This window comes from Plecotus auritus (genome assembly GCF_963455305.1).
Source record: "Plecotus auritus genome assembly, chromosome: 8".
NCBI classification, from domain to species: Eukaryota; Metazoa; Chordata; class Mammalia; order Chiroptera; family Vespertilionidae; genus Plecotus; species Plecotus auritus.
The window spans coordinates 149,253,606-149,267,413 of NC_137782.1; the positions used below are offsets into that span (position 1 = coordinate 149,253,606).

The following is a 13,808-nucleotide window of genomic DNA, read 5'->3' on the forward strand; positions in this document are numbered from 1 at the left end:
GCAGTTTGCTTTAAGGCTAACAGGAGAGCACCTCTGCTGTTGCTGTTCACCTTTAGACATCTTTTAAAAGGATCATCTGATTAAGTCAGGCCCACCCACAGTAACCTCCCTTTGAATTCAGTCAACTGATTAGGGTTCTTAATTACATCTACAAAATCCCTTCACCTTTGCCATATAATGTAATTTAATATTGAGAATGATGTATATAGGGCATATACATCCAGGGTAAGAAATCTTGGGGACCATCTAGAATTCCACCTACTACAGATGGGATAAAAATCATGCTTAAATATACTTTTTACATTATCTTTAATGTTATTTTCATAGTATTTTTAAATTTTTCCTATCAAAAGGAAAATATTTGACTTCATATAAAATACCGGGTGGGGTAAAAGTAGGTTTACAGTTGTATGTGTAAGTTTATTCTTGTATTATTCTTTATTAATTTTTGTATTATTTTCCATACAAACTAAACCTACTTTTGCCCCACCCTGTATATTTGTACCATAATTATTCATTATACATGTTGAAAAACTGGTGCTTCTAACTTGACCAACCATAGAATTCATGGTTCACAACATTTTCTATCAATTCTGCCTCAAGGTATATTTGCCAAAATGCCAATTTGTCTAAAGCAGAATCTTTAGATTCATTCTGAATAAAACTGATTTTTCTGTGAAGTTACATAATGTTATGCATTTTATATTGAACTAGAGGCCTGGTGCACGAAAATTGTGCACTGGGTGGGGGCCCTCAGCCCAGCCTGCGCCCTCTCGCAGTCTGGAACCCTTCAAGGGATGTCCACCTGCCGGCTTAGGCCCAATCCCTCTCGCAGTCCTGGGCTCTCGCAGTCCGGGACCCCTCGCTCCTTACCACCCACCTGCAGCGGATGCGGAAGAGTCTCCCGCCACCACCGCTGGGCTCACCAGCCGTGAGCCCGGCTTCTGGCTGAGCAGTGCTCCTCCTGTGGGAGCACACTGACCACCGGAGGTCAGCTCCTGCGTTGACCATCTGCCCCCTGGTGGTCAGTGCGTATCATAGTGACTGGTTGTTCCACCGTTTGGTCAATTTGCATATTAGGGTTTTATTATATAAGATATGCATGATTCATGCAAAACTCCAATTTGTAGTCAGCATTCAGAACATTTCTTAAACTATTATCTTATGTATATACTAGGAAATTTGATTCTAAATGATTCAAAGTTAGAATTCAGTTTTAAAATGTTTATTTCATAGTTCATAAAAAAAGGTTTTTATGTACAAGACTCAAAAGTAAATAGGAACGCAGCTTTCAATCACAAATGGATGAGTCAGTAGTCATTCAAACTCTACTGTGGAAGCATATTTAATGCACACTCTTCACTGTTATGTATAAATAATTTTACCTATGCAGCCCAAGTTCTGGGACTATCAGAACTGCATATACATGACACTTGTGGTCAACTTTAAGATTGGTAGTCAATTTCAAGCTCTTATATTTTGAGTAAAGGTTTCACTATTACAAATATATGTTAACTAATAAAATAGTCTGCAAAGATTTCTCTGTCCCATGCTCATACATTTGTAATCTGAGTCCATCTGCTAATTTCCCTTCTTCGAGTTACTATTCAAATTACAGCAGTTATCCGTGGATTTCCCTATGCATCTCACCCATCTCCTTTATCTGCAATAGAGGCAAAAAGAGAAAAAAAATTAAAATAATTTTCCAATCTTTTGTTCTTTCTGAAAAGTTAAAACAAAACCAAGAGAAAGCAAGATGCTTCTCTTCCACATTTATGAGACTTATTTAAATTTTAAAAAAGAAAGCTATCATACAAGGAAGCACACACTGGGTGCATGATTCAAACTGCTGTTTAGAGAGCAAAGATGGCCGAAGTGACAGGGGAAAGTAGCAGGTAAGCTAATGTCTTTAAGAATGGATAAGATTTTTATTACATGTATACCATTTTTACATATAGGAAGAACCAATTTATTTTCTATTATCCATCTTTTATTTTATGGGTGAGGAAATTGAAGTTCAGAATTAAGTAGCTCGTCACAGACTACACAATTAATTATAGGCAGAACTGAGACATGATTACAACAAGTACACCTGACAAACATTTTGCCCTGTGGCAAGCCTGAGACCAAAATTGTGCATGGATTACTTTGTTTAATCCTCATAAGTCTGCACTATTATCTCGCTTTATACATAGGGAAACATGGAGGCTTAAAGAAGTTAAATAATTTGTCCAGCTAATAAGAGGTCAAACCCAGGTCTATATTGTTCTTAACCACAACTATGTTGTCATTCTGAATTTCTGATATGATTCGGTTTAGGGATAGTCCTCTAGACCAGTGGTCACCAAACAAGGTTAGCCAGATGATTATGGTATGGGAAGAAAATGGTAGAACTTTCTAGTTCCATTATTAGATTTTTTCAATATTCTTTTACATTTCTCGATTATTTGGTAAAATATCAGTAAATAGCACATATACAATTACAAAAATACATAAATATACAAAAATTGGTGGGTATACTGAAAATGTTATTGATGGATTTTAGAACAAGTGTATTCATATCAAATTCCAAGTGACTGAAACACACTAGCAATCTCACACTTAGATTTCACACTAATGACTAGTTAGTATGCAACAAATTAAGCAGGACATAAGTTAAGTTCATTTTTAATGATTATTAATAATTTCACTAGCATAAAGACAATAAATCAGGTGATTAGTCATACTGAGTTTCTCTAAAATGAATCCACTAGAGTATGCTGCTAAAAGATTCCACTAAACGTTAACACTTTGTAAAAAAATATATATGTAATACAGGCTTCCTATCCCATTATTATATGAGACAGAATTCATTACAAGTTGATCTGCCATGAAACTTGAGCAAGAAAATTTAGGTAAGAGAGCATTGTAAGACTGCTCCTTGGACTCTGTGGACAATATTACAAAAGGTGTAATTGAAACCTGTCAGTGTCTAGGAAGATAAAGAGGTTATTAGGAATAAAAGATTAAACAAGGGTCTTTTTATTAAGTAATCCATTTACCTCAGCCTTCTCATACTTTGCCGTTCTTTTCTTTCTGGAAATAATCTGAATGAAAGAAAAATTATTACAATTTTAGGACTGCTACCCAAACAAAAAGTTGATCTAAATCAGCAATTTTTAACCGGTTTGCCACAAGAATTTTAAAAACATACAATACCTGACTACTTACTCAGGGGCACTGACCTCTTTTCCCTTAGATTGTCAAACAAACAAATGACAATGGCCAACACAATAGCCATCCAATATAAATGAATAAAAATTATACCTTCTTTTTTTTTTTAAGATCAGCAAAATATATATTTTTGGTGTGCTGCAGAATTTTAGTCATTAGTTTGTGTGTGCCATGAGATGAAAAAGGTTGAAGCACTGACCAGTGTGGCTCAGTTGGTTGAACATGGTCCCATGCCTGAAAGGATGCCTGCTCAGGGTACGGTGCATGTGGGAGGCAACCTATTGATTTCTTTCTCTGTCTCTCTCTCCCTTCCTCGCTGTCAAAAATCAATAAAAACAGCCCAACTGATGTGGCTCAGTGGTTGAGCGTCGACCTATGAACCAGAAGGTCACAGTTAGGTTCCTGGTCAGGGCACATGCCTGGGTTGTGGGCTTGGTACCTAGTGGGGGGGGGCGTCCAGGAAGCAGATCAACGATTTTCTCTCATCACTGATATTTCTCTCTCTCTCTTACTCCCTTCCTCTCTGAAATCAATAAAAATATATTTAAAAAAGAAAATAATGAATCATCTTTAATGAAATGTAAAAGCCTGATGTGCATTCTTCCATACACTGTTCCATCCTAATACAAACATAAACTACGGAATCATGCAATATTTTTGCACAGCCTGTATTGTCATAGGAAGCCTACCAAATCAAAAGCAATAGATTGAACTCATTCTTTTCCATAGCCACTTTATTCCATGGCATGGATATACTATGTTCAGGTTGTTTGCAGATTGACCATTACTAGCAACACTGCAATATATAACCTGACCATGCTTCCTTATGTACTAGTGCTTTCATTTATACAGGACAAATCCAATGATTTCTATGACTAACCTTTTTTTTTTTTAAATGCGCCCTAGCGCCCTGACCGGTTTGGCTCAGTGGATAGAGCGTCGGCCTGGGGACCCAAGGGTCCCAGGTTCGATTCTGGTCAAGGGCATGTACCATGGTTGTGGGCACATACCCAGTGGGGAGTGTGCAGGAGGCAGCTAACAGATGTTTCTCTCTCATCGATGTTTCTAACTCTCTATCCCTCTCCCTTCCTCTCTGTAAAAAATCAATAAAATATATTAAAAAATAAAAAATAAAAAAAATAAATGCGCCCTAGCTCCCGCCACCCTATGACTAATCTTTCATGTGTTTATTTTTGCTATCTGGAATTCCTCTTCTGTAAATTGTCTATCCATACCTGCTGCCATTCCTTCTTTAGTTTCCTCATCAATTTGTAAGAGCTCTATATACATTATGCATAATACCTTTTTTTAATTATGCATGGTGAATATTTCCCCCAGCCTATCATTGATATTTTCTCTTAATATATATTTTTATTGATTTCAGAGAGAAAGGCAGAGAGAGAGAGATAAAAACATCAATGATGAGAGAGAATCATTGATCGGCTGCCTCCTGCACGCCCCCTACTGGGGACCGAGCCCGCAACCCAGGCATGTGCCCTTGACCGGAATTGAACTCTGGACCCTTCAGTCTGCAGGCTGAGGCTCTATCCACTGAGCCAAACCAGCTAGGGTGGTATTTTCTACTTTACAGTCTCTTTGCCATACAGATGTTAATTTCAATGACATCAAATATATATCTTTTCCCTCACAGATTCCAGATTTCTTGTCTTACTTGGTTTTCTTTACCACAGGTTATTTCAACATGCACTGCCTGACTCCTCTCACAGGTGCTTTGCCAATCACACATCTGGACAAGGTGGTCGGCCCTGCTGGGGTGAAACTGGAACGCAACTTCTGTTTTCTTCCAGGTGGAGCGCCAAGTGTGCCAATCCCATTGAATGGACAATGTAAATTCCCATGTCCCTTCAAATCCATTTCTGAATTCTTTATGTTGGTAAGATTCCCTGAAGCTGAAGCACCCGTACATTTCTATAATAAACCCCGCTCCTTCGTGTGACACATCCTTCTTCTGAAGCACTGATAAGTTCAATTTGCTTCACATTTATCACTTTTAACTTCTTGCTCTGCTAACCTTAATCTGTGTTGTGTCATTTCATCTCACTGAATGGCTGGAAGTGCAGGTATATTGCACTAATCCTGGCAGGAGTGTTGAACTGTTTGCAGCGAGAACTGAAGGGCATTTGCTAACTGACCTGTGAGGTGCGCAGCTACAAGCTTTTCTGATTAGTATCTTTCCTTGCTTCATAAGGTGATTTTTTAATAAAAAGGGACCAGAAATGCAATAGATTCACTCACTATAGAGAATTATTAAGAAGAAAAAAAGATTTCCATTTCATTTATATCATTTTGGAACATGGATGTAGCCTTTTGATATTGTCACCGTTCCTTGAAAGAATACAACCTTAAATAAAACTTTACTTGTTCTATACTCACCAGAACGACGATTCCAGCAATAAGTGCTATTGCCACAACCACGATGACAGCAATAATACCAGCTTTTAGACCCTGCATTGAAAATTCAGGTGGTTTTTCATCAACATAGTAAATGGCAGTTCGACCAGGATCCAGATCAAGTTGTTCCCCATCTATTCTCAGGTCCATTCTCTTGGAATAGAACAAGGATTCATCTTTAACCTATATTGAGAAGGAGAAAAGCAATTTAAAATATTTTTTAAAACCTGGCCACGTGGAATTACATGTCAATTATAAACCAAAAAAACTGTTGCTGCCCAGCTGGTGTGGCTCAAAGGTTGAGCATCAACCCATGCACCAGGAGGTCACCAGTTTGATTCCCAGTCAGGGCACATGCCTGGGTTGCATGCTCAATCCTCAGTGGGGGGCATGCGGAAGGCAGCCAATCGATGTTTTGTTTTTTTTTTCATCAATGCATCTATTTCTCTCTCCCTCTCCTTCCCTCTCTCTCTAAAATTAATAAAATAAAAGAACTGTTGCCAAGAATCTTTATGGTTTCAATGATAACAGTCTCATAACACTGAAACTTAAAAAAGATCATTAACATGGGAAATTTTCAAACATATACAAAAGTAGAAAGAATACTATAATGAAGTCCCATGTACTTATCACCAGATTCAACAATAAAAACACAAGGTCAATCTTATTTTACTCGTTCTTTCTTCTATCTTCCCCCTCAACCTTCCACCTTTTTCAGAGCAAATTATTTTGAAGCATATTCCAGATTTCATAAAAAAAAAAAAAAAAAAAAGCGTATTATAAGATATAAAGTGCGCAGTTGGTGTGGCTCAGTGGTTTTGTGTCAACACATGAATCAAGAGGTCGCCAGTTCAATTCCCGGTCAGGGCACATGCCCGGGTTGCGGGCTTGATCCCTGGGGAGGCGGTAGGGAAGGGAGCATGCAAGATGCAGCTGATCCATGATTCTCTCTCATCATTGATGTTTCTCTCTCTCTCTCACTTCCTCTCTGAAATCAATAAAAAAAATATTTTTAAAAATATATAAAGCTTAAACAAACTGTTTTATCATACCAGCTACACAACATTTCTCACATAACTCTTATTCACGAAAATAATAGGAAAAGACTATACACACAAACTAAGCAACTACCAATGCGAGGTAATAGATAAGAATTATGTGAAGATATTCTAGGTAGAACAATTTGATAAAAAGGCATAAATATACAAACAAACAATGTCTTCCCTGTCACTCTTATCCCCAGTGTGGGGTGTGCAGGTGATAAGAGTGACAGGGAAGACATTAATGGCAGCACAAGAATCACTAGGAGAACAGAGATAAGGTTGGTCTATACGTGGAGAAGCAGATGATTAAAGATCTTGAATCCGCTGAGGCATGACAAACAGCATTACATTTCTCTACAAAGAAATCAGACGAGGAAGATTATACTCACATCTTTTTCAAAATAATAAGCCACATCAGCTATGTCCACGTCATTCTGAGTTTTCTGAGAAGAATTCTGCACTAGATCAATAGTGATAATATCATTCTCATACTGGGGAGGAAATTGAAAAATACAAATTAATATTAACATAACCAAAATCATGAATATATCATTATTCAGTAATGAGAATATTTACTATTTGATTTTCTATAATCTACATGTATCAGTGCTCCTTTTCACTAGTAGATAATTGAGTTTATCACTAAGAATTTTAAAAATCTTTGGAAAAATAAAAAATCTTTGGGAGGTCTTTAAATCTACCCAAGGGAACTAAGACAGCAATGCAAACAATAATAATTACAATCATGTTTTCTTATCAAAAGAAAATTTTCTTCTCTTGAAAAGATTTTAGAATAAGATATTAAAGCACCATATTTGGCTAGAACTACTTTAAAATTAAAATGTTAACGAAACACAATCCAAAATGCAGTATGTATTTACCACATTCTGCTTTTAGGAAGCAAAAAAGCATATTTCTTCCAAAAAGTCGTTTATTTTCAAAGAAAGTCTTTAATATGAAAAATTGACCAAAATACCAGGGGGGTGGGGGGGGGGGAGAGAGGGGAAAGAGAGGAAAGAAAGCATAAAACAGTGAAAATGAAGGGAAAAGAAAAAATTGTTTGTGGGGGGGGGGGAGTCATTGCATCTATGAAGCAAAAATAGAAAGGGAGGAACAATTGAAGGCTAAGAGAGAACCTTTTGTAAATAGAACATACGATAAAAATTAAAATGCAATAGAAGGCTTGGAAGATAAAGACATAGAAAGCTCTCAAATATAGAATATTTGTCCATAGAAGGGAAAGGATTAAAAAACCCAAGACTCAGAAAATAACAGCATAAGAGATAAGAGAAAATTCGTGAGGGTGAGGATGAATCATGAACAAAGGATTGGAACTAAATGGACTTTTCAGTATCAACACTGGAGTTGTAAGATATTGGAGAAATACCTTCAAAAGTCTAAGGAAAATTGTAACTTTGAATTCTATACTAAGTCAAATTATCAATCAATTATAAGAATAATTAACAATATTTTTAGGTATTCGAGGACTCAAAATTGGACCTTCCATGTACCCGTTTTTAGTACGCTTCTGGGGGATGGGCTCCACTAAAAGCAAGAGTTTCTTTTTAAAAATGACACAACCCTAGCGGGTTTGGCTCAGTGGATAGAGCATCGGCCTGCAGACTGAAGGGTCCCAGGTTCAATTCTGGTCAAGGGGATATGCCCAGGTTGCGGACTCGATCCCCAGTAGGGGGAGTGCTGATCAATGATTCTCTCTTACCATTGATGTTTCTATCTCTCTCTCCCTCTCTGAAATCAATAAAAAAAATATTTTTTAAATGACATAAATTTTGCCGGGCAAGTGTGGCTCAGTGGTTGAGTGTCGACCTATGAACCAGGTCATGTTCAATTCCCAGTTGGGGCATATGCCTGGGTTGCAGGCTCAATCCCCAGTGTGGGGTGTGCAGGAGGCAGCTGACCAATGATTCTCTCTCATCATTGATGTTTCTCTCTCTCCCTCTCCCTCTCTGAAATCAATAAATCTATTTTAAAAATAAAAATGACATAAATTTTAATCTAGAGGAACTTAAAAGTAAATTAATACTGCTTTAAAAGAGTTTCATCACACTATTAAAGCATTTTCAAGCTACCTGGTTAGGACTAGCTCCTGAAACGAGAGGAGATGGGAGCTAGGCACCCAAAAGTAAATGTGTGCTAACAGCAATCACAGGGAGCAGTTTCCCAGGGTAAGAAGACGGGTGTGTGTGTGGGATACTAAGAGATACAACATTTGCTTTAAGGGTAAATCGAGGTTTTCAAAGGCTGTAAAAGAAAAATAAAACAGGGAATTTGCTTTATGAAGTGCCCAGAGCTGAAACTCAAATGCAATTTTTTTTTTTTTTAAATATATTTTATTGAGCCCGGCCGGTGTGGCTCAGGGGTTGAGCGTTGACCTAGGAACCAGGAGGTCAGGGTTCGATTCCTGGTCAGGGCACATGCCCGGGTTGCGGGCTCCATCCCCAGTGGGGGGTGTGCAGGAGGCAGCCGATCCATGACTCTCTCTCTCTCTCATCACTGATGTTTCTATCTCTTCCTCTCTGAAATCAATAAAAGTTTATTAAAATATATATATATATATATATATATATACATAAAAGCATTGTGACTTGTTTTTTATATATATATATATTTTATTGATATTTTACAGAGAGGAAGGAAGAGGGATAGAGAGTCAGAAACATCGATGAGAGAGAAACATCGATCAGCTGCCTCCTGCACACCTCCCACTGGGGATGTGCCTGCAGCCAAGTTACGTGCCCTTGACCGGAATCAAACCTGGGACCCTTCAGTCCGCAGGCCGACGCTCTATCCACTGAGCCAAACCGGTTTTGGCTCAAATGCAATTTAATCACCACCAAAAATCAGATCCAAACCACACTGCTTCACCGACTTTCTGTAAAGCTCATTGACTAAAAAAAACAAAACTTACCAGAATATTTCCAATATATTTTGAATCCAGTTGATAACGAGTTGTAATTATCTCCTTGAGCGCACTGTAAATAATTAAAAATCATGTATTTTAAAAAATGGTTGTACTATACAACATTAAAAAAATATTTTAGAAATTTTAATTAATTTTTTTTTAAGCAGCACTAATTTTTAACTAAGCAGATAGCTCAAGGTCTGGAGTTGTCAATAACCAAACTTGGAAATTTTATGCCATTTTGCAAATATCAAGATAATTGACTCAGGCTAGAATCATCCACTGATGATAAACTATTGAATTCTACTTTGATTAGAAACAGGGTATCAAGTATCTGCCCACAGATTATACTTATTTATTTAGTTTTTAAATTTTTTATTTACTGATTTTAGAGAGAGAGGAAGAGAGAGAGAAATATTAATTTGTTGTGCCACTTATTTATGTATTCATTGGTTGCTTCTTATATGTGCCCTGACCAGGGACGGAGCCTGCAACCTTGGTGTTACTGGGATGCTCTAACCGAGTTAGCTACCCAGCCAGAGCTTGCCCACAGATTATATTTATTAATTAAAAAGAAGAAAATGTTAACTCTACAGTGGAGAAACCTGGAGATAAAACCTTAACCACAGTTAACACCATCAGTACAGGAACAAGGTGACAGCATATCCTTTCTAGGACTGGTTTTATAGATGCTGGTGATAAACCAAGGGGAAAAAAAGTATAACCTGTACTAAATTATGAGGAAACATCAGAAAAACCAAATTTGAGGGACATTCTATAAAACAAGTTGCCTAGCTGTAGCCAGAGTGGCCCGTACACTGAAGGGTCTCAGTATTAAATGCATACTGATTCCTAGTCAGGGCACATACCCAGGTTACAGGTTCGATCCCAGTCGGGGTGTTATGGGAGGCAACCAGTCCATGTCTCTGTTTCTGTCTGTCTCTCTCCAAAAAATCAATTTTTAAAAAAAAGCAGGCCCTGGCCGAGTAGCTGAGTTGGTCAGAGCATTGTCCTGATACACAAAAGTTGTGGTTTCAATCCCTGGTCAGTGCACACATATAAGAAGCAAATCAATGAATGCATAAATAAGTGGAACAACAAACCAATGTTTCTCTCTCTGTCTCTCTAAAATCAATAAATCAAAATTTTATTGCAAACAAAACAAAAACAACTTGCCCACACTCTTCAAAATTATCAAGGTCATGGAAGACAAAGAAAGGCCAAAACTGTTTCATATCGAAGAGAAAACAGTCATGACAACTAAATGCAATGCATAATCTTAGATTGGGTCCTGGGTCAGAGGATAAAAAATGGTTATAAAGGACAACATTGGGGGCATGATGTCTATAATTTGCTCTCATATGGTTCTGTGGGGAAATATACATGCTTAGATAGATACACAAAGCACACACACATACACATATAAAGAAAAACTGTGGCAAATGTTTACCGGTGAATCTAAGTGAAGGGTACTATAGAAATCTTATTATTCTTATAAATCTATTTCAAAATAAGATTAAAAATAGTATGTACTAGTATAGTATCTTTTTTTTTTTTAATATATTTTATTGATTTTTTACAGAGAGGAAGGGAGAGGGAGAGAGAGTTAGAAACATTGATGAGAGAGAAAGATCAATCAGCTGCCTCCTGCACACCCCCGACTGGGGATGTGCCCACAACCAAGGTACATGCCCTTGACCGGAATCGAACCTGGGACCCTTGAGTCCACAGGCTGACGCTCTATCCACTGAGCCAAACCGGTCAGGGCAGTATAGTATCTTTTTAAGAAATACGAAAAAGCATTGTGACTTGTTTTAGTTTTTCTAATGTAGGATGGAAGATCTGAGCATCGGCCATGTAAACACAATGCACTGAATAGCACTTACGTCTGCAAACTTTGACTATTGTAAGGTTTTTCTCTTGTTTTGTGTTTTAGTTCAATGATGATCCAGCTGTAAAATAAAAAGACAATATTAACTATATAACAACTCAGACTTTTTTTAAAAAATATATTTTATTGATTTTTTTATAGAGAGGAAAGGAGAGGGATAGAGAGTTAGAAACATCAATGAGAGAGAAACATCGAACAGCTGCCTCCGGCACACCTACTGGTACATGCCCTTGACCGGAATCGAACCTGGGACCTTTCAGTCCGCAGGCCGACACTCTATCCACTGAGCCAAACCGGTTAGGGCACAACTCAGACTTTTACGTTATATCATTTTCTTAATAACAGAATAGAGATAACAGGAAAAGGATTTATGCAGTAGATATGCCTTTAATTTTTTCCCTGGCCCTCACAGATCTTTCATAAAGAATTCATCCAGTGGCTCTCTCTATGGAGCACCCCAGCACCTCTCCCCACCCTTCTTCCCCAGGCCACCCCCACTTTTCCCCTAAGCCCCAAGGGCCCTTCTTTTCCTCTGTAACTTGTTTCCTGAGCCCACTTCTTCTACGACTCACTTCTTCTACCTCTGTGATTTTCTAAATAAACTCTTGTATTAAAAAAGAGAACTCATCCAGGAGGGAACACCCTTTCTAACATTGACTCTCTGGCCTCTGGTCGTGTGAAGTCAAGGCTCAGCTGGTCATGTTGGGCTGAGGTCCAGTGAAGACACGGAAAGACGCCAAGAGAAACAGAAAAGTAACCTTGAGGCTCCAGGAGACAGAAGCATAGAGTGACCATCTTGGTCTTACTAGTTCTTTCCAATAAAACCTTTTTTGCTTATGGTAGCTTGAGTGTGTTTCTCTTCTTTTTTATTACATAATCCTCAAGACAACTATATCTCACTTTAAAACTCTAAGTGAGCCCTAGCTGATCTGGCTCAGTGGATAGTGTGTCAGCCTGCGTACTGAAGGGTCCCAGGTTTGATTCCGGTCAAGGGCACATGCCTGGGTTGCGGATCAATGATTTTCTCTCCTCATTATCTCTCTCTCCCTCTCCCTTCTTCTCTGAAATCAATGAAAAATATTTTTTAAAATAACAAAACAACAAAATCACCACTATAAGTGAGCAAATACCTAAGTAGCTTAAATCATTCATATACATTCAAAACTAACCCAACTTTGAAATACTGAACAGTGTTGAATAAAAATATTAAAGGGAAATCATGTTTCATATGCTACCATAAAGAAAAAAATACAAATATAGCTAATAAATTTATAAAATATCTCTGGAAGGTTGTAGAATAAACTAGTGAATCAGTTCTATAGAGTTAAACTGGGTAACTGGGGGCCTGAGATGGGATGGAGACTTTTCACTGTACGCCCTTTTCTATCTGTTGAATTCTAAATAATGAAATTGTATTACTTATTCAAAAATAAGTTTAATTAAACAAATCTGAAAAGCATGAAAACAAATAGAACAGGCAACCCAACTCACTAGGTCCTCACTCGTTCGGAGCAGGTTTTCTCAGTGTCCTTATCTGTTCTTCTGACGCCAGCAGTGTTCACACACCAGCACATGGTGGTGCCATTGCACTGCTTGGCTTTAAAGTGCCCGTTCTCATCACAGTCAGGATCGTAGAGTCCGTCGTTATTCTGAATGGCGTCTTCGGGTTTCGGTCTTCTCCCAGACTTGGAGTGAGACATTTCTGCCTTCATCACCAAACATTTGGTAGCCACTACAAAACAAAACAAAACAAACAAACAAACAAAAAGCTTAACGTCATACTGAAAAATAACTGCAGTTATATTTCTTAAAGGAAAGGAATTTTTTTTTTTTTTTTTTTTTTTTTTAAATATATTTTATTGATATTTCACAGAGAGGAAGGGAGAGGGATAGAGAGCTAGAAACATCGATGAGAGAGAAACATCGATCAGCTGCCTCCTGCACACCTCCCACTGGGGATGTGCCCGCAACCAAGGTACATGCCCTTGACCGGAATCGAACCCGGGACCTTTAAGTCCGCAGGCCGACACTCTATCCACTGAGCCAAACCGGTTTAGGCAGGAAAGGAATTTTAATTTAACTTCAAACTCCCAGGGCCAAAGATTATTATAGACTTGCATGTTCCCCGCTCACTTTCTCAACATACGACGCTGTCAGGAGTAAAGATAACTGACAAAATAACATGAGTCAGATTTGAGCCAGTAAAAGGCTTCCCAACTCAAAACACACCCATCAAAGAAATATACATCAAAATAAAGTTGAAAGGCCTTGAAGATATTCTACTCACATTTTGAACAAATGACGGAATGTTGTGTACCGATTGAAG

General features: G+C 38.0%; 1 protein-coding gene across 1 annotated transcript; it reads right to left on the reverse strand.

Moving 5' to 3' along the window:
• Positions 1 to 1,211: 1,211 nt before the first annotated feature.
• Positions 1,212 to 13,802, reverse strand: EPCAM (epithelial cell adhesion molecule). Its single transcript, XM_080684550.1, has 8 exons — positions 13,770 to 13,802; positions 12,974 to 13,214; positions 11,478 to 11,543; positions 9,598 to 9,661; positions 7,058 to 7,159; positions 5,608 to 5,808; positions 3,042 to 3,086; positions 1,212 to 1,663 (listed from the first exon to the last, which is right to left on the reverse strand). The coding sequence occupies exons 2-8, from the start codon at positions 13,192 to 13,194 to the stop codon at positions 1,622 to 1,624; spliced, it is 741 nt and encodes a 246-aa protein (XP_080540676.1). The 5' UTR covers positions 13,195 to 13,214; positions 13,770 to 13,802; the 3' UTR covers positions 1,212 to 1,621.
• Positions 13,803 to 13,808: the final 6 nt, after the last annotated feature.